Source organism: Protobothrops mucrosquamatus, unplaced genomic scaffold, assembly GCF_001527695.2.
Source record: "Protobothrops mucrosquamatus isolate PMUCROS unplaced genomic scaffold, P.Mucros_1.0 scaffold1509, whole genome shotgun sequence".
Lineage (NCBI taxonomy): Eukaryota > Metazoa > Chordata > Lepidosauria > Squamata > Viperidae > Protobothrops > Protobothrops mucrosquamatus.
The window spans coordinates 58,018-83,204 of record NW_015387681.1 but is presented as its reverse complement, the minus strand read 5'-3'; the positions used below and the strand labels follow the sequence as shown (position 1 = coordinate 83,204).

General features: G+C 39.9%; 1 protein-coding gene across 1 annotated transcript in view; it reads left to right on the top strand.

The window, feature by feature from the left end:
• LOC107293122 (protein CASP) overlaps positions 1 to 25,187 on the top strand; it is a gene marked incomplete at its 3' end in the record, with an annotated part of 250,943 nt that overhangs the window by 176,182 nt on the left and 49,574 nt on the right. The window contains exons 3-4 of the mRNA XM_015822256.1: positions 72 to 119; positions 11,486 to 11,564. Coding sequence (XP_015677742.1) covers positions 72 to 119; positions 11,486 to 11,564 — 127 coding nt within the window. The remainder of the gene's footprint in view (positions 1 to 71; positions 120 to 11,485; positions 11,565 to 25,187) is intronic.

Sequence of the window (25,187 nt, the reverse complement as noted above, 5' to 3'; positions counted from 1 at the left end):
CAGTTGCATTTTTAGCCATCTTTCTTTAATGACCCACTTCTTCATCTATGTGTTTTCTTTTTATCTTCCAGGACTTACGCAAACAGGTAGCTCCACTGTTGAAGAGTTTCCAGGGAGAGGTAAGCTCTTTTTTTCTCTCATTTCTTTTAAGGCTGGTACGTTGCCTGAAAGATTCTTTAGGGCTGGCATTGCCATCAGTCATTCCTTTTACTGTTATTAGTGTAATTTTAACTAGTCATTAGTTTTTCTTTGAGTCAGTTCAAATGGCACTCCCAAAAATGTGACAACTTTTTTTTTGTCATCTGCACATTTGTTACTCCATGGCATTCCTGCCAGGCTGCAAAGAGTGATGATATGATAACTATGACATTTTGCAGCTCAAAATTTAGTTGCCACTCTGGAATTTTGCAAGATATCACCATTGCCATTGGGGACCAAAAACAATATACAGTTATGTGAAAGCTGAGAGAAAGAAAACTCAGAGGAGTCTCACAGTCAGAAAACAGGATGATCCCTAAACGTTTTGACTACCCCATGATCCTTTAGAGCACAGGTGTCAAACTCGATCGCATCATGTGATGTATCATGATGTATCACAACATTTTTTGCTTTTGGGGTGCCGGGGTGGGCATGGCCTGTACGTGATACATCCGGCCGACAGGCCACCAGTTTGACATCCCTGCTTTAGAGCAATGTTTCAATACATAGGGCACCATTTAGAAAATTTTGAACATGACTTTGGCCTAGAATAATTTTGTGATCTAGTATGGCTAAGTAATTGAAGTGTGCAAAATGTGTGGCTCTGTGAACAGAACTTGGTTTCCCTCTAGAATGTCCTATTTCAGTGGTAGGCTCCCCCCCCCCCCCATGGCTTGTACCAGAAACAGGGGGAAACAGAACATTCTGTTCTCAGATTGATATATTTTGCACATCCACCCAGCATGTAGCTGGTTTGGATCCCTCAAGTAGGTTTAGGATTGATCTTGCAAACTGCATGCTTTAATCCAAGCAAAAGTGCACAGAAAGCTGCCTGCTACCAAGTCCACATATAATTCAAGGTCAAATTCCAAAAAGGGTTAGTCATGGGCAAGGGGACATAGAGAAAATTAGTAAATTGGTCCAGAAGTCAGAAGTCAAAGCATTCTACTTCTGGGCAAGGTTCCAGGAGGCAAAGATAAGAGAACAAAGGTTAGAATTCAGGCAGCAAAGAATCCACGAATCTGAATACTCTCTGCTAGAGCATGAGAATGACCAGTTTCAGTTACTATTAAGTTACTCTCAAACACACAACTTCATAGGAGAGGTTGTAGCTAGCGTGCTCTTATTCAGCTGGCATTCATTAAGCCTGTTCTTTCTACAAGGCTATCCAGATGTATTTAGTTAGCTGCCATAACGTAGCCCTGCTTGTTAACTATAATGTGGCTGCAAGATTCCCTAGGCAGCTGGGCTACTCCTTGAGTAGATTGTTAGGCTTTATTCCCTGCAAGGAAGCTCCATGGTGCCTCTAGGCTCTTGTTCCTTTTTTGCCCATTACTTATGTTAAAATGTCACGTCCAAAAATGTTTTGCTTGCTCCAGATGCAATTAGTTGGTATAATAATACTGGAACAATACATTTAACACCATCAAGCAATATCTGCTTATCTCAGGTCCTTGTAAGGACTCAATAGCTGGATAAAAATGCCAAATTTATTCTAAACATCTGGCTGACTGTGCGCTGGACGATAATTTATTCAAGTTATATGTTGCCCCACTCCCAGCATATCTGGGCAGCTTATAGTTGTTAAAAACAAAGAACAATAGGAAACACACAAATAATACAGGATAGAAGAACAAGGTTAGCAAACAAGGTAAACTCGGAAAGGAAGGGAAGAAATGAAAGAATATCAGTTGTCCTCTCCAAAAACCTGGGTAAAGAGTTAGGTCTTTAAGGCCCTTACAAAACACCAGCAGAATGGGACCTGTTTGACTCTTGAGGAGAGGGGACTTCATTTGAGAGGCCAGGCGCTGCTACAAAGATGGTGTGCTTCCGGAGCATTGATAGGTGGCAATCAGTGGAATCCTGACTGTGCCAATCCTATCAGAATTGAATTAGTTGGGCAGATACTATCTGAGGCTGCATGTTCTACCACCAAGGAATTATCATTTGCAAGTTGTTTGGCACATGACTTTTTGAAGTTGAGGAAGGCTTTCAAAAGATGTTGGCTGGACATTTCATAGATGAAACAGGAAATATCAAAATAGTAGAAGTCTTGGAGGTGTCTGAACTTTAAATATGACACCCCTGCTTCATCTCTAGTACCCACCCACATTCAGAATAACAGAAAACAGACTTGGAAGGGACCTTGGAGGTCTTCTAGTCCAACTCCATGCTCAAGCAGGAGACCCTATACTATTTCAGACAAATGGTGGTCCAATCTCTTCTTAAAAGCCTCCAGTGATGGAGCACTCACAACTTCTGGAAGAAAATCATTCACCTGATAAATTGTTCTAACTGTCAGGAAATTTCTCCTTATTTCTAGGTTGGCTCTCTTCTTGATTAGTTTCCATCCATTGCTTCTTGGTCTGCCTTCAAGGTGATTTGAAGAATAGATTGACCCCCTCTTCTTTGTGGATTGGCTCGTTCCTTGGCCTAGGTTGCTTTATCCACTTCTGGCACATCAAAATTTGGAATAAGATATAAAATGTTGCTTGGGTAGGGAGTGCATTTTCCCTCATCCTGCCCCTGCAGCTGTATACTTCTCTGTTCAGATGGCAGTTAAAAAAAATCAAATAAGCTTCATTTCTATCCATAACTACTAGCAGTAGATTTTCTCTTATCCCTTGTGTAAGGAAAGAGTTTTAACATACAGAAGAGGGGCAGGTGATAAATGGGATAAAAGTGACTCTTGGATCTAGAGCAGGGGTGTCAAACTTGTGTCACATGACACATCGTGACATATCACGACTTTTTTCCCCTTGCCGGAGCTGGGATGGGGTGCGACTTTTGCATGATGCATCCAGCCCGTGGGCTGGCAGTTTGACACCCCTGATCTAGAACATTTCTTCTTTGACCCACAAGAGTTCATTCACTACAATGTCATTTGCTCTTTTTCTTATAGAACTGCTAGAACTCATTGTACGAAGAAAATATTATTCCTTTTTATAGAATCACAGAGTTGAAAGGAACAATTTAGGCCACTGAGCCCAACCTCCCGCTCAGTTCAGGAATCCAAATTAAAGCATCCCTAACAGATGGCTATCTGGTTGAATGCATCCAGTGAAGGAGAGGCTATCACCTTCTCTGGGTAATTGGCTCTGGGTCATTAGAATGAACCAATTGATTCCATCATGTTTCTTTGGATCCAGGCCAATGTAATTAATTCATTAATTCGTTATTCACTTCTTTCTATATATAGATCACCTTTCAGTGTTACAGCTCACAAAGTGGAATACAATATTAAAATATTAAATCTTATCCAGTGAGTTTAGGAAAAATACTTTTAGATGATAGATAGATAGATAGATAGATAGATAGATAGATAGATAGATAGATAGATAGATAGATAGATAGATAGATTAGATAGATAGATAGATAGATAGATAGATAGATAGATAGATAGATAGATAGATAGAAAGAAAGAAAGAAAGAAAGAAAGAAAGAAAGAAAGAAAGAAAGAAAGAAAGAAAGAAAGAACTTTAAAGAGGCCAGTTTGGGGTGAGCTTCCTTAGTAGCAGATGTTAACTGCTGTAAGAAGGCGCTTAGATGTCCCTGTTCCCACACATGAGAGTATGAGCATTCCTTAGTGGAATAAGCAGTGCAAAAGCCTTTCATGTTTTCCTGCCTTAAAAGTAGTAGAACATCATGCTATTGTTATTTAGCAGTTGGGGCTGAAATGGGATGAGGTGGGATGAAAGAATTGCCATAAAAAGATCTGGAGCCTTAGGTTCCCCCTCTGCAGTTAAGGTTTGCTGTTCAGAGGGGTAGGGAAGAAGCAAAAAGATCTGAGCATCATGTGCCCCCTATGTAAGCAGCACTGATCCGTTCCTTAAATCTGACCTCCTGCAGACAGGTGTTGAATACACACTACGTTTGCATCCTAATGTTATGGTGCCGTGAGAGATAGCAATTATCCAAGGTTTCTTTAGTGAGGGATTGAAAAGACTTCCCTGCTCTTGAGATATCAGCTAACACTAACTAATCTGTACTCCTGAATAAGCCTTTTTTTAAAAAATGGTATATTTGCTTCCATAACAACTGACCTTGATTCAATACAAAATTAGACTAAACTCTATAGTTCTGACTACTTCAGTTTCTGAATAGGTGACCTCTTTCTTTCTTTGTATAAGTATATATTGTGTTTGTGCACATATATTGTGAGCCACACAGTTTTGGCCTGGAGTCAGGCTGTAACCCAAACATGAGACCCCCAGATATCCTAAAGAAAATTAAAAGCATACAGAATACAAGAAGTATTAAGAATACACAACCTTGAAACAGCAGTTTATCATAGCAAAATTAACAAGTTCTCCCAGAGCTACTGGAATTTACTTGAAAGGAAGATAATAATTTCTGTTTTAAATAATCTTAGATTAACTAGAAATGCATGTATATACTCATTCATTCATTCGTTCTGCTTCAGCTTTTGGGGGAAGCTACACGTGTTCAATACCTGCTTGAATAGGACGTTATTGTTAGCTTCCCAAACATTGTATGTAGGAGACAGAAGGAAAGGTGGGCGAATGTATTGTCATCTGGAGATGACAGTGAGATCATTATGAGAAAGCTTGATCTTTGAAGCCACTTGCTAATTTTGGAAAAGAATGCCTCTTCAAAGTGGAGGGATGGATCAGAATAAAATTAAATTTGTTAGAAGTAGAACTGTGTGTACCAAGAATAAAAAGGAACACAGTAAACTAAAACCTAATTAATATATTATTGAGAGGCTGAGATTATTATTTCAAAGACCTAAGTGCTAAAAGCTGTGGAACTGTCTTAAATATACTTTAGATTAGCCTCTCTGAAAAGTTTTTCCACAGCTGGCATTATTACCAAAATGGTAATTTTTTCTCACACATTCCCTTCCCTCCCAGCACTTCAAACAGTGCTGCCAAGATTCCATGGGGGGGGGGGGGAAGCAATTGTTTTTCAACAGTTGAGTGTGTAACATTAAGTCCAAACAAATTTCAAAATTAATATATTGCTAATATTCTTAGTTTAAATCACCTACTGCAGAAGCCTGAAAAAAATTCAGCCTAGCTTCTAGTTACATCACAATGTCAGTGGCTGTGTCTCCTATGACCTTTGAGATAGAAGATGGATAGATAGAAAAAAGAAAAATGAGGCCCTCAGCTGCAAAAAAAAGTTTACTTTCAGCACTACTGTGACGGGCAGTCCAAAGTCCCAAGATCTGTGTGTAGCCTGAGATTGTGCCATTCACTTCTGGCAGCATTATGACTGGCTTTTGTGCATGTGTCTGCCCTCCCCTTTTGCCAATTAAAGTTGCAAATGGGAGGCAACCAGTTCTCTCATTCCTATCCTTAATTCTCCATAATCTTGAAAAGTGGTCCAAAATCTGCCCCACCTATGATGGACCACAATAGACCTGCAGTTTCCCTGAAAAGAGGAAGCACATTCCAGGAAAAGAGGTGAGACAGGAGGCAGCCTGGAGCTGGATAGGAGACAATACCAATAGGAAGAGAGTAAGAATAGCCACTCACTAGAGTCTCCCAAGGTATATCTGTTAGGGTGAAAGTAGTAAGCGTTTAGTCTGGCAAGATTCTGTCTATTGTGTGGAAACAAATATAAAGAACTGAACTCTGGCTGGATTGTTCTTCGTCATTTTGCGGCTTAGCTGACACTACCTCACACAAAACCTTTAAGTTGTTTTTTTGCCAGTGCAGTTGAGGGATTTCAATAGTAGGAATGAATGGTCTTGTTTTTCCTGGAGATCTCCCACTTCCATTTTTATCTTTAAAATCCCAGAACACAAAAAGCAACAACAGGCCATAAATGTTTGCCCCCTGCTTCCTTTTTCAGCAATCACTGGGTTGCTGCTTACAGCCTTCCAGAAGGGCAAAAGATGGGGCTTTTGCCCATAGCCCTTCAGACACTGAGAATTTGTCCCAGAGTGTCTACAGCATCCTCTTAGTTTATACATCTGGATGTTGAGGCAATGTTTCTGAAGAGGATTTGTGGTTTTTGTAGGATCAGCTAGAAAAAGGCATACTTTCAGATAAATGCAATGCCTTCTAGAGCTGTAACTATTTTAAAAAGTTATTTAAATTGGGTCTAGAAATACTGCTGTAGACTCCCATAGTTCAAAAGGAATTAAATCCTCTGAACAGTGCTGGGATATGGTTTTGAAAATATACTGAGAAAACCAAAGTTGGTCATGGCTTAAAAAAAAAAAAACTGGGCCAGACTGACTATTGTTAAGGAAAAGTGAATATTAGGAAACGGAGTGTCTGAACTTGTCTTTGTGATGTCACGAAGCAGCTATTTTTAAAACTGGATAGGGATTTCCTGAGGTCATCAGTATTCTTTTCATGTGGCATAGTAGGGCTGTCCAAGAGCAACAGAGAAGTTGCTAATTTGGAGCTGGCCAGAGGGCAGAGACTCTGAAAAAAATGTGACTAGCAGTGCCTACCATTCTTCAGTTTGCATTTGGCACAAGGCAAGGGGTTGTCAGACTAAACTCTTCTACTACTTTGAATAAGGAAGCTTATGGCAACATTGATGGGTGAAACCCAGTAATTTAGCAGGAGGGGTGTTGAATTGGGTGATTAACACTGTATTTGTGCAGGAGAGAGGATGCATGTAGCTTTCTCAGTCTGGGTTTCATATGGTGATGAGGGGGGATATGAAAAACTACAATCTTCATCGATGGAAGCTAGATCATAAAATAAATGTATTTGTTCTTACAAATATTGTGATTTTGTGGTAGTGATGGTTAAGTTGTATAAGAATGGTCTGGGAATTGCCTCTATCTGTTTCAACAGGAGATAGGAGAATGGTTGCTTTACCTAAGTTTTTCTCCCTAAACTTATTCCATAGTTTCTGAAATTCTAAAGTATAGCTTCATTACAGCACTAAGCATTAATGAATACGGCCCCTTATTTTAATGATTTTGGGTACTTTCATATAATCTACTAACTGCAGTTCCCTGAATGGTGTAGAACTTAATAAATTTATTAATAAAAAGAGAACGGTATTAACAGTAACATAGGAAGCAGCATAAGCAAGATTAATAATCAACATAATCAATAGTACCATTAAGGACTACCATACAGTACAATAACAAAGAAGCAGTAAAGTTCTACTAAAAGAAATCTAAAATTGTATTTAAATGCCTTGGAATTCCCAGCTTACTCCAATTTCTGGATATTATAGACAAGTTTGCTTATATGCGACCAGATTGGATTGCATAGTAAATGTAAGGTCATTTTTTAAAAGATTTGTTTAAATCCCACCTTTACTATTTTTATAAATAACTCAAGGCAGTGAACATATCTAATACTTCTTCCTCTTCCTGTTTTCCCCACAACAGCCCTGTGAAGTGAGCTGGGCTAAGAGTGCGTAGCTGGCCCAAAGCCATTTAGTCAGTTCTCATGCTACGGGAATAGAATTGGTGATCTCTTGGTTTCTAGCCTGGTGCCTTAGTCACTAGATCAAACTGGCTTTTGCGTTGTATTGTTCTTTTTTAACACATATACCAGTGTAACCAGAAAAGTGACTGGCTATATGATGCTGCAGGACTAAGATAACTTAAATCTTGTTCTGTTGTGTAGCACTTCCTTCATTATTAAGTACCTATTCCCCATCTTCCCATTGCCAAGATTTCTTGTATTGAACTTTGCAAACCTAATTAATCCAATTCTGTTACTTTACATTTGCTCCATGATGGCTCAATTAGAGCAGCATCAGAACTGTGGTTCAGTATCTAGGCCAGCTTTCGTAATTGGAACCACATTTTCCTTCTGAAGGGCTGCAGCTGGTTTGGTTCAGCTCAGGCAGAAAAAGGATATAACTTTGCATAACATAGGAAATGAACGGTTGAGAGAGAAGCCAAATTCAATTTCAGTCAGATATTTTGAGGATAAGTCCATGATCTATGGAAGCAAGGGAATGAGAAGTGTGTGTTTTGTGGAAAGCACTGTCTTTGGCAGTCTATTAATCATGGCCAGTCTGGGCGCTTCTTGTGCTGTTGCATTAGCCCGATTTTGTGTAAAGGGTCTGGAAAGCAGCCAAGCACTCCAGAATTTAACCTCTTCAAGCCACAAAGCTGCATTTGCTGTGGATTAAATATAGAGTGGCAATCGGGAACATCCTGAATTTTAATAAATAATAACTAATAAATGTTAGAGCAGAAGGGGCAGTTCTGAGAAGCACCTGCTGAGCTCAGTGATTACAAACTGCACCAAATACAGATTAGTACTCAACTTACAGCAGTTCATTTAGTGACCGTTCAAAGTTACAGTGACACTGGAAAAAATGAGTTGTGACCTTTTTTCACACTTACGACCATTGCAGCATCCCCACTGTCACATGATCAAAATTCAGATGCTTGGCCAACTGACTCATATTTATGATGGTTACAGTGTCCCTGGGTCGTGTGATCATCTTTTGTGACCTTCTGACAAGCAAAGTCATTGGAGAAGCCAGATTCATCTAACAACCATGGCACTAACTTAACATCTGCAGTGATTCACTTAACATCTGTAGCAGGGAAGATAATAAAACGAGGCAAAATTCACTTAATAAATGTCTCACTTAGCAACATTACTTTTGTCCTCTATTGTGGTGGTAAGTCAAGGACTACCTGTAGTGAAAGTTACTGGGTTGTGACCAAACCCCAAAGTTTCAATGGATTTAGGAGGTTCCATTTAATAAATCTGAAAGGGTTACCCCCAAGGCTTGTAATTTTCTCATTATAAATTACTCCCAAAATCGAAGAGTGTTCTACTAATTATAACAATTATTTGTTATATAAAATATTTTTGAGAATATGCTTATTTACAGTATTACAGCATTTTATAAAACCATTGCAAAATCTGAAGATTGAGGAAGAACATCAGTTTTTAGATGACCATTTTGACTTAGGGAATGAGTCTCAATTGTGTAATTGTACATGAGAAAGACTTTGGGAGAATGGTTAGGAGACATTGGCAGGGGAACAGTCAGATAAGAGACAGCATAGGTGACAGCTGGACAATGAATAGTGAGTGGAGCAAGAGGCTCAGAAGGGACCCCCCCCTAGTTTCTCAGACTATAAAGGGAGGACAAGGATTCTATTTTCAGACCTGCAAGATCTTTACAGTAAAGTAGAATTAGCTCATATAGTTGTCATTTCGGTCTGGTTTACTCAAGTGACTCTGACATCAGTCTTGCAAGAAAGACAACAGCATTTCCTGTTGTGTTGCCCAATTGTCAGGTTTCATCTAGCCCTTAAAAACCTGAAAATGCTGGAAAAGTAGTGCCAGTCTTTGGGTTTCATGTCTAATTCATTCAGAAAAGCTGAATCAGTAGAAAGGTGCTCTCTGCTTTTTTTTTTTTAAATCCTGATATAAATAAAGGGCACATTGTGGCCTAATAGTCTGAGATGTAGGTTTCGCTGTTGGCATTAAAAGCAAAAAGGTGTATTTATTGATTGTAGCACAGCTGATATTGTAACTGTCCAGTAAGTAAGTGGTATATAATGCGTTACAGCATGGATTGTTTATCATGGAGCTGCTAGGCTGTATTACTTCTCAGGCTTACGTGTTAATGGCTGGAGTGAGAGACAAACCTGATTCCAAAGTAACAGCGGCGCTGTTTTGGTGTTCAGCATTAATAACACTTCTTGTTGCTTCTTTTATGCTTGGTGTATCAGTGGTGTTGCTTGAAAAAGGCGGGTGAAATGATGATTTCAAGGGTTTTTATTTAGCATTTTTCAGAGTAGTTTCACAAATTAATGGAATTGAACTAGGAATTGAGGAAGGCAGGTTCCAGTTGAATGTTGAATGCCTTGTGGCGAGATGTGCGGCGAACACATTTAATAAAGTAAGTAAGTAAGTAAAAGCTTCTAACAGTGAGACCAGTTCAACAATGGAATCAATTACCTAATGAAGTTGATCTGCTCAAATGAAGGCTAGATGTCCTCTTGGTCAAAGATGCTTTAATTTGGATTTGTGCATTACATTGGAGGCTGGATCCAATAGTCTAAATAGCCTTTTCTGAGTTCTCAAGTCTAAATGTTGATGTTGTCTTTGTCCTTCATAGAATGCCCAGCAGCAGTTGTTCGCAGTTTAGGCATCCTGCATCAAACTATAAGTTATGGAAATCATTGCCACAAAATATTGTGTTAGCATCCAATTTAGGTGGGTATAAAAAGAGATTGGACAGATGTATGGAGATAAAAAATCCCAATAATTGTTAAATGTGATGGCAACAATTAGAGGTAGCATGCCTCTCAATGTCTGAAGGAAAACAACAACAACAACCCAGCAGCTCTTTCTAAAGCATTTGAGGTCTATAATGATACTCTCCACCATTGGTGTGTATGAAGCTTTTTGACTTAACTTTACACTATCTTTTAGAAAAAGGGTCTTACAGGGATGTAAACCATACTGAAATACAAATACATGCACCCCAGAGGTTTTCTCAGGAATTCAATGTTAGAAACTTCTGATCTGTAGATTTTCACAGTAGCATTCCAAAACCCGAAGGCTACCCGGTGCAGGACTTCCTAGCAGTTGTTTGGGGTGACCTCATCAAATCTAAGTTCACTATGGCCAGTAATTCTAGATTTCCTTGTGGAGGTAGAAATAATCCCTGCTGTTGCAACTGTTCCTGGATGACTAACTGAAACTATTACTAAATGATAGCTGGAGGAGGCAGGTGTCTGATACTAGTAGCTCATCAGAGTTGTTGGGCTACTTAAATTATTGAGAGAACCTGCTGACTGGGGCCCTGTAGGAGTTAGAATCCAAAACAATTGGAGGACAGTACATTACCTTGTTACAGATGAAAATGGATGTGAATGGGAAAGAATGGGTGTTAATTGCATTTATACTTAGAAATATAAAATAGATTCAGCCATGAATGTCATAAGTTAAGCCATATGGTTGTTGAATTGGGAATCCAAGGTATTTTAGGTCTTTCCAGTATTCTAGCCTCAATAAAATGCCTTAACTTGGGCATTTCAGAAACTTATCTACAGCAATTCTTTCTGGTTGGTCCCATCATTGCCCCTTGTTTCTTTCTCCTCTTAATGACAGGAGTCAGCTACAGCAATGAAAGATTTATTGGTATCCTAAAATTGGGTGCTTGCACCAAGTAGATGAAAGATCTTCCAACTGGAAAGAACTGAACTTATTGTGAAGTTCTCAGTTCCTCACTTTTATCTTAAATGAACATTGGCACCATTAATGTTCATGCAGTCATATATTCAGTCACATATACTGTATTTATGTATGATGTGGGAACTGATCCAAGATTTATTCTCCTCTTTTTATTTTTTTCCCAGATTGATGCATTAGGCAAAAGAAGCAAAGAAGCAGAAGCGGCATTCTTGAATGTCTACAAGAGATTAATTGATGTTCCAGGTACACTGACTTACTGTCCTGTTCTGAAAAGCAAGTATGTTTATAGGCTTAAGTTCCATTGGACATTTTCACCTTTGCCTGGTGTTTGGCTGCAGGATTAAGAGGTATTTCTACTCAGCTGTTGCCTGGCCTGAAACACTCTGTGATGCAAGAGAAAAAAAGAGAAAGAGAAGCAGGAGATGCTAGCTAGCTGAGTTATTAACTGAATTCTTTAAGTCTGCCAGATTTTCTGTTCATGTTCAGTTCTTTCAAGGTCAGATTTTTCTAGGATCTGCTTTGAGCATGGATGGCTACATAGCCTTTGAAGATATAAAACACACTGGAAAGTTTATTTAACAATGCATACTTTCATATGCCTCCTTCCAGTTGGTTCTTAAGTCTTACGATTGACATGATCAGGAAATGTATCTTGAAATAATGAGCCTTGATTCCCTGATGTGGCTTATTATAATTATAAAGCAAGATGTTTTCCTGTGGGTGTTTGGCCTTTATTCCCAGCATTCTACATTCCAGGCTCTTCTCTCTTTCTCTGCTTATAATTCATGTATGGAATGTTCTTAGACCGCTCAGCATAGCTGCTACTTGTAAATTCTACTTGTATCCATATCAAGATAAAAGGAATCTATAATGCAAGCATTGAAACCCTATTTGGAGTATTCTACGGTGCCTTTTGCTGCTAGAATTTAATTTGAATGCAGAATGTTTGAAAATGCAGATGGCCAGACATGATTTGTCTGGATCCAACCCTTCTAATTGGGATGGGGTAGCCTGTACTTATCCAGTGTACTATCCTGCCTTCATAGAGGGGGAAATATTTGACTAGGGCATATATGCACAACAGATATGAACAGGCTTAGACTATGCTGTAATCATCCTACTTAAAATCTGGCTTATGTGTATTGGGTTTTATAGACCTATACCTCTAAAAAAATTAGGATAATAAAAAGCTGTCTTAAGCGAACTCAAACTTTTTCAGTTTCTACAGCCCAGTAATTTTAATTAATAGATTCTTTCTTTGATCTCTTAGAGTAAATTAGTAAAGCAAAGCAAAATACTAAGTCTTTTCCCAGTCTAGTTTAGAGATGCTTGAGGTTTGAACCAAGGACTTCCTAACGTAAAGCCTGAGCTTTGCATATAGCTGGCAGTGCTAGAATATAGGTATGCTGGCTGGCTGGCAAAGTATGCTTTCAGACACTAGGTATGCTAAAATGGAAAGAAGTGACTTTTTAAGGAGAATACTTCATAATTGATATTAATTACAGGTAATCATTTAATGACTGTTTGCTTAAAGTTATGATGGACACCCTTCCCAAAAGCTACTTATAACCCAGTTTGGATGGGGGGGCACACACACATACATCATGTTACCACATTTCGGGTGCTTAACAGCCAACTCACCTTTAAGGCTGGTTGTGATATTCCATGGCCACATGTATTTACGACAGTTTCAGTGCCCTGGGATTATTTGACTGCCATTTGTGATCTTCCAGCCAGCTTCTAACAAGCAGTATCAATGAGGGAAGCCAGATTCGCTTAACAACAGTGGCAAAAAAAAAGTCTAAAATCAGATGTGGTCACATGATGACTCACTTAATGACCAAGCAGCTTAGCGATGGAAGCTCCAGCCCAAATTGTAGTCGTAAGTCAAGGACTACCTGTACTAATAAATGGAGGAAAAAGCCCATTCACCTACTGGCAAATCAGCTTGGAACAGGAAATTGGCTATATTTCTTAGTCATGTTAGGCTCTAATATGCATATGATATTGCACCGTTTCTCAACAGTTTAAAAGTTTAACATTTCTCTCTCCCCTTACCCCACAAATTGTCATTGCTGTAAAAATTGATTGGTATTCTTGTGGCAGATTCTATGGATTCTAATGACTGATTGAGCGTATTCATTTTATGCCTGTAGTAGGTAAGGGAGATTATTTCTGAATATTGTATACATCTCTTAAGTTTTTCCCCTTCTGAGAAGCCATTAATATGGCATACTTAAATAAATACATAAACCAGTGGACTGGAAAGCATTTCTTGACCCCCCCTGTTACATTCACCCAATACCCTGCTGATCTGGTAAGGGAGCACTTCATATCCGGCACTCTTATCAATTTCATGATTTCATAAAATAAACCAGTAGTGCAACAAATTAATATAATGCAAGTTGTTGTCAAGTATTGTGACAAAAGGAATAAGGGGTCCAGATAAGGCTACCCAGGTCTCTGGTTTTAAGATTTTGGACACCTTAACAAGCCACATGTGTCCTGTTAGGTACTTGTATGATAAATTTTAGTAAGTCACGAGGCCAGAGCTCCAGTTTCAGCTTTTTTTAGCTGATTTGCTGTTTCTATTCATCCCCAATCTGATTTTTTTTGTTATTATTCCTAATATTTTTTTTTCTTCCTTATCCCCTTAAGCTATTATTTTCTGACAATGCCATCACTGCAAGGATAAAAAGGTGGCTATTGAGGACAAAACATCCCTGAAAAATATCTTATTTGACAATAGATAGAAACTATTATAATTTGGTTTGTGCTGCAGAAGTTGTGGGGGTACTCCAACACTGGAGGTTTTTAAGAAGAGATTGGGAAACCATTTATCTGAAATGGTATAGGGCTTCCTGCTTGAGCAGAGGGTTGGATTAGAAGATCTCCAGGGTCCCTTCCAGCTATGCTATATTCTGTTATTCTGCATTTTCAGTTGCCTCTATTCAGTTATAATACACATTTCTAAATAATATAGAAATTGAGCAGCTGGTTTAATTTGCTTGTAAACCTATGATAATATTGATGATGTATTCAGTTTAGTTCAAGGTCTCCCTTTTTGTTTTGGGCAGACATGGTTCTGAACATCCATTACAACCAACTATCAGTTTTAGGTAACATTTATAATCAAAGAGTTTACTAATTTAAAGATTAGCAGCATTCCTGTTTTAGAAAATTTCCACTGTTAAAATAAGTGCTCTTTACTAGGTGCCACTCCAGAAAGATCTGTTTTAGGGGTAATAACAGCCCTAAGGAACAGATACAGGGATGAGATAAAACAAAATCAAACCTAGAACAGAGGTCCCCAATTTTGGGGGCACCGGGGACCAGTTCTGTGGAGGGAGGTTTTTCCACAGACCGGAGAGTGTGTGGTTTTGTGTGCTGCCTGCATCTCAAGGATGGGGCTTTGCTTGTTTGTGCGGACCAGTTGCTGGCATGCCACGGCTCCAATACTTGTCCACGGACGGGGGGTTGGGACCCCTGCTCTAGAATGTTAAAAAAATGTAGAGCTGCAATTCTGATGTCCCTGGGAAGAATTAGTGTAGTTTGTATGCTCCTTTTCCTTCACGGTCAAGGAGACGTGTAGCTGGAAAATTTGATGCAACCTAGACAAGCCACAGAGCTAGTTTGATGTAATGGTTAAAGCCTCAAGCTATAAACCGTTAGTCCCACCTCAGGCACAAAGCCAGCTGGGTGTCTTTGGACCAGTCACTTTCTCTCAGGCCTAGATGGCAAACCAGCTCTGAAAAAGGTTGCAAAAAACCCTGCAGTCTCTGAGAATCAAACCTGATTGAACATATGAGGAAAAAAAGACAAGACATCTCGGAAAAACAATAACACTTCACCTTTACTGTTGCTGCACTATCAATAGACTGGTGGGGATAAGGTCAAAAAAGGGTAGAGGATCTGAAACCTTCCCGTGGAATTCAGGGAAAAATTATACCAACCTACAGTTTGGCATTGCACTTGTTATGGGTTATGTAACATTTAATCTCCAAGCCTGCCAGCACAGAATGCCCAGAACATCTTCTGATTCTTCACCTTCATGAACCTGGCAGAGCTTTGAATTTGGCAGTTCTTCCATCATGGATAATCTTCTCTCTCTAATCTGGCACTGCCAAGCAGTGAAAGCGCCCCTTCTCCACAAAAGACCCTCCGGGCAATGTGGATTTATTAATTTTCTGGGAAATAATGTATCAATTACATCAGGATGCATTTGAATATTCGGAAGCCATTACGCTACTTGGTCTGCGATGCATTTTTATTTGTGGAAGGATGTATGAGAGCTTATTTTGATAGTATTTATGAATTTCTATGCCTGCCTCTCTGTTCCTCATGATGGTTATGTAAAATAAAGCAGAACAATTGTCAGTGGTGTCCCAGGTCTAACTGGGACAAACTGGTGTCCCAGGTCTAACTGTACCTTCTGCTCTGCATCATCTCTGGGAATGCATTTCTTTGCTTATCTCTGGCATATTGTCTCTTTCTCTGTGTGTATGTGTGTGTATATATATGTGTGTCTATGTGTACCATAGTTATGGATATTGTTGAGAATTCCCAAGGGCAGAATAAAGGGTCACTTAAGACCTCCTTATGCCTCTTAGTTCTTCTGATTTGTGCATTTGAAAGGACTTGCTTGAGGATACTCTTCCCCCCCCCCCATTCCTTCCCCAGCCTTACACCCCTTCTTAGAACTTGTGTGGGAGAGAGATTTCTCGAAAGAAAGCAGGGGCTGAGGCACTTTTGCTTGAAGACCTGGTTTTGGAAAAGCAGATACAACCTCTCTGAAAGGATTTGAAGCGCAGAGAATGAATTATTTTTAGAGCCAGCCCTTTGGAAGCCATTACCAGCTGTATAAAATATTAATTGCCTGTGTGGTTCTGCTCATGTTTCATAACGGTCTGTCTGACTGTTGTCAGTGTTACAGGGGCCCGTAATGAAGTCCTTTTGTTTTACCATTCGACACACACCCGCTCCCCCATCCAACCCCCAGGAGATGAATGAGTTACCATTCGGCAAATTGGAATTTAGCAAGATAAATAGAGATTGCCAGCCTTGTTGTATTAGAGCCGTGTGCATCTAGCATGTGTTGCAGGTAGGGGAAAATAATACAGCTCGGTTGGTTGTGGGTTTGCATAACGTTATTTGCCCTATTGATACAATTGCAGATCCACAATTTTTGTGTAGATACTGGAACGTTCAAGGATTCTGTACAAACGGAGAGAAGTTTTTTTTTTAAAACAAACCGAGAAAAAACAGCTCTGCTTTAATGAAAATCCATAGGAAATAAACAAATTTTAAACAGCCTTCTGGTTCTGCCGAGCAAACTCCAGTCCTTTACTTTTCAATTCACTCCCTTGGCTATACGGGAAGATAGGCTACATACTAGAGTTCAGAAAGCATGTGGTGGGCTTGGAATGCCAAAATATCCAATCAGCCAATGGAAAACCTCTGTGGGGGGAAAATGCCGTCTCAGCCCAAGGCAATAAAATGGTGGGGTCTTCTAGAAAAGGCCTTGGAATGCTCTCATCTGCTGTACTCCGGCTATTGTACTGAAATGAGGACGATCAAGTATGTTTTCCCTTGCAGTTTTGGGAATGCTGCACCATTATAAGCAAACAGAAAAAAGAAAAGAGAAAGGCATCTTAAATTTGGCTGCTTACTCCATCACTCTGGCCGACCTACCTCTCCTCTCCTCCCACTTTTTGGATTTTAGAAGAATAGGGATAAGATACTCCTGCACTTGGTCTGTTTCTCCGAACGTAGATTTCAACAGTTCCCAGGGACAGAGAGAAGGAAGTGATCAGGGTTTACAACTCCATCTTGCCCCTGACAATTGCTCCCTCACTCAGGGCAGACGAACACGTATCAGTGAGGAGGGTGAGCAGGACATAGTTCTGAACAATTGTTTGAACCATGTACATAGTTATAGATCTTTCTGGCTTTACTCAAGCATTTTCCACTGTGATTGATTCCTGTCTCCTTCCCGTTAGTAGACCTGAGCCATGTTCTCAGAAACCAGAAATGAGGCGGCACAACTGTATATCGATGGAGCAATTTCCAACATCAAAAGAAGAGCTTGTTATTTCCCATAAAGTAATGGGAGCATCAAGCAGTGAATAAGTTTAAACCCTTCTCTGTGACTTGCTTACCTGTCTGCCTGCAGGGGCTTCTTTAGAACAGAAAGGCCCTCAATTATATGACTATCCACCAATACCTAGGTGGCTGTGGGCAATACAGCATACACTTTGTCTGGAGAAGTCCTCATATTCAGTCCCTGGAATGACCAGGTCTGGGTTACAGATGATAGGAAGATTTCTGCTCTGCAGAAAAACCTACAGAGCTATTAGCAATGAGAGGAGGCAGTGCTGGGCAGATTGGCCAGGATAACTGAGGATAAGGGTTAGACGCAGTGTTTCTCAACCTTGACAATTTTAAGGCATGTGGACTTCAACTCCCAGAATTCCACAGCCAGCATTGCTGGCTGTGGAATTCTGGGAGTTGAAGTCCACATGCCTTAAAATTGTCAAGGTTGAGAAACACTGGGTTAGAGAATTTGGCTTAGAAGAAACAGGTTCTTCTTGCCACAAACCAGCTCTTTCAGCTAAGACCCGCTTATTTCTACTGTTCCAATGAGTGCTGTACTTAGGTATCCCCTTTTCTCCTTTTCTGGAACTGACTTCCCTCCCTCCCTCTTTCCCTCTCCCCACACACAAACAACTGGTTCTACTTTTTGCCACCTCCCTCTGTGTCCCCCCCCCATATATCACAAATGTATGCAGCTCATTCTTGCTTTTGAATATTATTGGCTCAGCTGTAAAATGTGGACTGGAGTTTTGCATTCAGAATTGGTCTCCCAATTGCCCCAGCCTGTTTTAACTGTCTTTTTGAACAGCAGCCTAACTGGGAAAGAGGGGGGGTCTTATTAATGTATGATCTATGCCTGCTATTTAAGTCTTGAGCTGGGCTTTTCTTCCTCCTGTTAGATTAAGTGAGCAAATGTTTTTACCCAGATCTCTTTTTACTGCTGGAATAGGATTGCTCTCTTTTTTTGGCAATGACATGGGTGGTCCCAGCATCCTCCCCATCCTGAGGGATTGTCGTCATTTTTGCTCATCAGCATGTTAATTGCTGTATGACTAATTATGGCCTGAATTTCAGTTGATTTTCTTAATGAGACAGCTGGGTTAATTATGTAATCATATGATTACATTCCGCCGAAAGTGCCCCAGTGCAAAGGAGCCCACGTGGGCGTGTGACATCATTGAGGAAGCAAGACTCACAAGGGGCACATTGAACACTTCACCTAATAGCACAGAGCAGGAGAGAGCTAAGCTTTGTTTTCTCTTTAAACAGTTTACACTGCAGGGGTAGTCAACCTTGGCTCTTTTATGACTCGTGGACTTCAACTCCCAGAATTCCTGAGCCAGCTAAGCTGGCTCAGGAATTCTGGGAGTTGAAGTCCACGAGTCATAAAAGAGCCAAGGTTGACTACCCCTGATTTACAGCATTGCTATGCCTGTCTCCAACCTGGTGCCCTCCAGATATAGGGCGGCTGCTTCCAGAATGCCCAGGAACCCAACTCTATAGACATTCCCCAGCACTGGAGATGGAGGATTCACCCATGGGTTATGACTGTATTCCTGCCCAATCAGATCAAGTCAGCCAAAGTTGCCACGCCCGTCCTGGACCATAGAGATCCCAGATTTTGACTTGATCTCGCCCAGGACAGACGTGAAAACTTGGCTCTTAGGCAGGTATAGTCTTCCATTGGGGGATCCTCCATTTTATATCTCTTTAGCTGGGATTTTACTCCTAATTTAATCCTGGTGGATATCCATCCTAAAGGAGAAATTTAATTGATAGGGGGGGATATTTCTTGAAGGGGCTCCTTCTTCCTCTCCCCTCTAAATTATTTATTTCAGACCGGCAAAGACAAAGAAAGATCCCCTTTTTTTGCCGGCTGCATCTGAGGACTAACGGCTGTTAGTCCTCCGAACTTTAAACTTTAAAAGGGCAATCTGCTCTCAACCGGAGCTTGCGGCTGCATAGACATTCTGGGAGCTGCAGCTCTAATATAGCTGAAAGAGTCCAGGCCAGGGAAAGGCTAATTTGGGGCATGGGCCATGAGTATAGAAGAAGTCCCAAACCAGCTTTTACTAATTTTGTAAACTTTTTTGCATGCTGGATTGTGTTCTTAGATTAAAATTAATGGCATGCTTCAGCCCAATGCTAAGTAGCATAAAATGGTAAATATCATATTTTAATTTGGGGGTGGGAGTTGATGACCCATGTTTCCTTACAGAGCTCAAGGCAGTTTATGAAGATGATACATTTCAATAAAAAAAAAAGTAGGGCACAAAATACCCATATACAACTGTAAAACCCAGCAATCAATTATTTGGAAGAGGATTATCAAATACACTGCAAAATCACTTTTATTTATATAACTGCCCATCTAATCCAACATGATTCTGGACACCATATAACAAAACAAAAAATTAAAAACAAATATAAGACCTGACAGGAAAGTTCAGGAAATATCTCCTGTCTGACTTGTTGGTCTCCTTGTTATCTATTCAGCCAGTAGCATTTGGAACTAGAACTGCTTTAAGGAGAGTAATGTTTTGTTTTGGGCATCCCTGCATGTTTTTACTGGAGCAATGTTTTCAAACATGGCAGTTTTAAGATGTGTGGACTAAGATTCCTCTTCTTCCTCCTCCTCCTCCTCCTCGTCCTCTGAAAAGGGAGATAAAAAGTTTTGTTTCTTGTATTTTTGGCAACCTCAATCATTGTTATTTGATGCTGTTATAGTGTGCCTTTGATATTGTCTCTCTATCTTCTTTTGAGTCTACCTCATATTCTTTGGCCTTCTCTTTTTGTGTATGCCTTGCATGGTATAGAATCCCAAGACATTGTCTCCAGGTGAGCAGACCACTTAATTTGCTCTTTTTCTATGTAGTTTAAGATTGGTTCTGTTCCAGTTATTTCTCTTATGATGCTGGCTGAGGGTACCAGTTTATCCATCCCATTCCAGGCACAGAAAGGGGATGTGCTCTTACGTACCTTGGCGCAGATCTTCAGGACTGCTCTTCTAAAGCCCAAGTTGAAGAGATGTTTCAGGAGGCTCAGCGTTTGGCAAAGTGATTGAGCTAATTGTGCTTACTGGAACTTTTGGCTTGTTGAAATTAAACATAAGAACCCTGATTAACTGTACCAGATTTTGTGCCAAAGTGTTCAAAATAAATTAAAGGAACTCATTCAACAGCATAGGTAGAATTTTGGGACTAGATCAGGATGCCCTACCTTTGAGGCACCCACCCAAAAATCTGCTTAATATGTATGACAGTCCCTCCAGGTCTTGTTTTCTGTGAGATGGTAATGCTCTGTCTGGGTGGCATATGTTAGTTAAGGTGGTAAAAGGCACTTCCACCTTTGGGGAAAATTGATGAAAATCCTTCTGCACATCGAAAATATTTTAATCTAGGCTTTTCTCTGATATGCTAATTTTATATAATTTTATATTTCCCCAATTTGTCTAGAAGTCGTACACCCCCTCACCCCCCATGCTCTTTGTTTGATCGCCTCCATGAGAACAGCAGTAGCAGTGCATGTCAGATGACTCAACCCGAGTTTTAACAGATGCTGATTTGGGACATACTTTTGGGTTTGAGAGTTCTTAAGTTAGTTGCTCATGTTGTGCCCAGGCTCCAAATAAGAGCAATGTGTTTACAGATAGTCCTCGACTTATAGCACTTAGATTTATAGCACTTAGACTTATACACCACTTCATAGTGCTTTACAGCCTTCTCTAAGCAGTTTACAGAGTCAGCATATGGCCCCCAACAATCTGGGTCCTCATTTTACCGACCTCAGAAGGAGAGAAGCAAAGTCAATCTTTAGCTAATCAGGATCGAATCCCTGGCAGAGTTAGCTGGCAATACTGCATTCTAGTCATTGTGCCACCACAGCACAATAGAATGCAGAATGTCCATCATATGTTATGATGGTCATAAGTCCATCACCCACATAACTGATCCAATTTTACTACTTTTTTGTGGCGGTTATTAAGCGAATGCTGCAGTCATTAAGTGAATCCATTTTTTGCAATGGGCGGGGTGGGTTGCCAGAAGTAAATGCTGATTTCTGGGCAAAAAATGTTGTAAATAGTGGTTATGTGATTACAGGATGCTGCAAACTAAATTTGGGCCAGTATCTAAGTTTTCATAATGTGATGGGGGTGCTCAGTTCTCAGAACTTAGAACCAGAGTTGTAAGGTATCATCGTAATTTTGAATGCTCGCTAAGCAACCAGTTGTAAGTTCAGGACTACTTGTACTTTAGGTTACTACTTGCACATTCATTCATTCATTCATTCATTCATAAAATTATAAAATTTATTGGCAGACCATCTTACCATAGGGTAACCTGAGCGACTTAAAGTTATAAAAATATATCTGTACATATATAATTAAAACATAAATAATTAAAATATTAATACATTTTGTTAACATGTAAAATATAATAAACTATGTAGATCTCTCCAGTTTGTAATTCAGCTTGGTATTCACTCTCACATCCTCCATCACACTAGAAGTGGAATAATTAAGAATTATTGTTATTGTTGTTGAAGTTGTGTATTAAATTTCAAGACTGCCCCAGTTCATAACACTCTGGGCAGCTTACAACGTTAAAAAGTAGTGAACCAATAAAGCAATAAGAACAAAAAAAATGCATTTGGAGAAGACAACGCCATAAACAAATAAGACCCTTTAAGGACTCAATATGTATCCTAATTCAAAACCTGAGAGAATAGCCACGTTTTTCAAATACTTCTTGACCATCCTTGAGATAGGAGCTGTAAGAATCTCTGGAGGGATGCTGTTCCAGAAGACAAAAGACACCCTTCCTGGATCTCAAAAGATGAAATGTTTAATGAAAGGGACCTGGAGCATGCTCATTGTGCCAACTGTTTAGGACAAGCAAGAACTATTGGAGGTAGGCAGTCTCTCTTGCACATATCAGAACCATGTTCTTCACAATAGTATTTATATTACAAGTTTAAACCCCCCCTCAAGTTTTTCTATGTGTAGTATCCCTGAGGAAAAAAATGGGATATTCCTTTTCTCTCTCAGTTCTTCCGCCTTTGCATATATAAATGGCAACAGGAGAAGCCTCTGGTTTTTATGTAATTGCTGCAGAGCAACTTTTAAAGGTTGTAATTTACACATTTTTATAATGGCGTACAACTTTAGAGCATTCTCTGGGAGCTTTGGTACATTTAGATTCCAATGTTTTATACATGTAGGAAAACTCATTGTTCTAACTTGGGTGGTTTGCATTTACTCAATTAGCATAGCAATGCTTATATAACTGCACATCAAAAGCCCTTTTTATGCATAATTTTAGATACCCCCATATCTCTTTTTCAATATTTCTTCCCTTTTGAATCTTGAAGCATCAGAATCATTAGGCTTGCATGGAAATGAAATCATGCCATAGTCATTATAACTGTGCTTAATTAAGTTTTCTTTAAGAGAAACTATACAAATTAAAGTGGAGAAGTCTAGTTCAGCATGGCCTCTTTAACATATCCCAAAACAATATTCAAAGCTGCTGACATTTTAATCATTCATCTCAGCCTAAGCAAAGTTTGGAGCTTAATACAAGGAGATGGTTTTAACATTCTGCTCATACTTTATTCTGTGACTGTTTTGCTTCTTTGACAGTAACCTTTAATAGAGCTAAATTAAATATACATATCCTGATGAATAATTATGAGAGTGCCAACATTTTTACTTACGATATAATGCTTTCCAGGGATTTGAAAATTTATTGACTAAAGGTTTAGTCATTATTCATTTTATAATGTAGTTGTTGGAAGGGAGGGAGGGAGCTGGTGGTTGATAGAAATTTCCTGGTTAATTGTAGACTAGGAAAGTCATGCTGATTTATATACTGTGTGAACCTTTCAAATGAATATACTGGATCTGCATACAGTGTGCATGCATCTTTGATACACCATCTTGTTCCTATATCTGCTCTATTTCTGTGCTCATAACTGAATTAAATGCAAGCTCTTGCCTCTGTGTCTCTTCCTGGTATTCAGTTTTGGTTTGGCAACCATAAAGTTAAATGAATGATATGAAAAGATGTAATTAACTTCTTGGCATTCTCAAAACGGTTCTTCCAGTATGCCTTAAGAAATAAGCATATGTTCTGGACAATATCTATATTTTGGAATACCTTTCAAAACATTGCTTATCAAAATTCAGGGAAGTTTGCATGGGTTACTAACAGGGTTAGATGTGCTTATTAAATCAGTTGGGACAATCTACTGGCCCACTTGAGTGATGATTTTGAGGATGTTTCAAGAGCAGGCATCCTGACCGTATTGATCCCTCCTTCCATAGATTGATCAATTGTCCATTGATAAAAATGCTAAATACAATTGTAATACTCTAAATATGAGAAGATTGATTGTGAGCTAAAAATTTGCACCATTACCTGTTTGTGAGCAGTTAAGGTGTTTCAAGGGTCCTGGTTCGTTTTGCAATCACAGGCTTACATTCCTCTAAAAACCCACTAGTTGTAGTATTGTTTTCTCATGATTGGATTATTGCTTTCATGCAGGAGTGCATAGCTACAACATGAATGAGAGGTAAATCCTCTTTCTTATATTACTTAAGCAAAGAAGTAAATCATATTTTAAAAAACTGCAGGGTTGGCCCTTGAATTTTGTCCAAATCATCATCTCTCAACCCTCCAGTGTACTTGATAACATAGTCTAAGGCAGTGTTTCTCAACCTTGACAATTTTAAGACATGTGGACTTCAACTCCCAGAATTCCACAGCCAGCATTGCGGAGTTGAAGTCCACATGCCTTAAAATTGTCAAGGTTGAGAAACACTGGTCTAAGGTCAGGCTTCCCTGAGTTTGAGAACATGTTGCAGCCTCACCTACCCATTTCGTGCAGATGATCAATGCACGAGCAACACCATAAGAGCCTTGCAGGACCTAGTGGCATGGAGGCTGAGGCACGAGCAGAATTCTCCCAGTACGTTTCTGGAAACAAGCTTTTAGAAAGGAGCTGAGCCACCAGAAATAATGTGCTTCTCACTCTCAGATCAGAATGCCTGTCTGGAAAGATATAGAAATGTAGAGTGGGAAGAGGTCAAACTACCACTTACTTCAGGAATCTGAATTAAAGCATCACTGACAAGTAGCTGTCCAGTTACATCAGAACTTGCTGAATAGTTCCACAGAATTAAGCTTGCTAACCCTATCCTGTCCTCTAGTCCAGGGCTTTTCAACCTTTTCACCCATTGTGCCACTTTTAGGATATGGCAACATCCGAGTACCACCAGTCGCCTAGCAAGGTGTCAAATACTTGATGACCCCCCCCAAAAGGAAAAAAGTGATAATGTACAGGTAGTCCTCAACTTACAACAGTTCGCTTAGTGGCTGTTCGAAGTTACAACGGCACTGAAAAAAGGGCCCCCCAAGCCACAGCCGAGCAAGACGCCTGCCCGGCCGCCCGGCCGCACTCTTCCTCCTGTCCGAGGTTTTCATTGTGAGCATTTCTGTTGAGGATTGGCAGCGGGGGTGGGGTAGGGGGGTGTTTGGTTTTTATTCTCCTCCCCCCATCTGCTGGGTGGTTGCAGCAGGTTTTGGTCACTTCACATGACCCTGGGACACTGTGACCGTCATAAATATGAATCAGTTGCCAAGCATCTGAATGTAAATCACAAGACCCTGGAGATGCTGCAACATTCCAGCTGATCAGTGCTTCTTCTGGGCTCAGCAGAAGTGCCAGGATCAGTGCTGTTTTCCAGCTGATTGGTGCTTCTTCAGGGCTCAG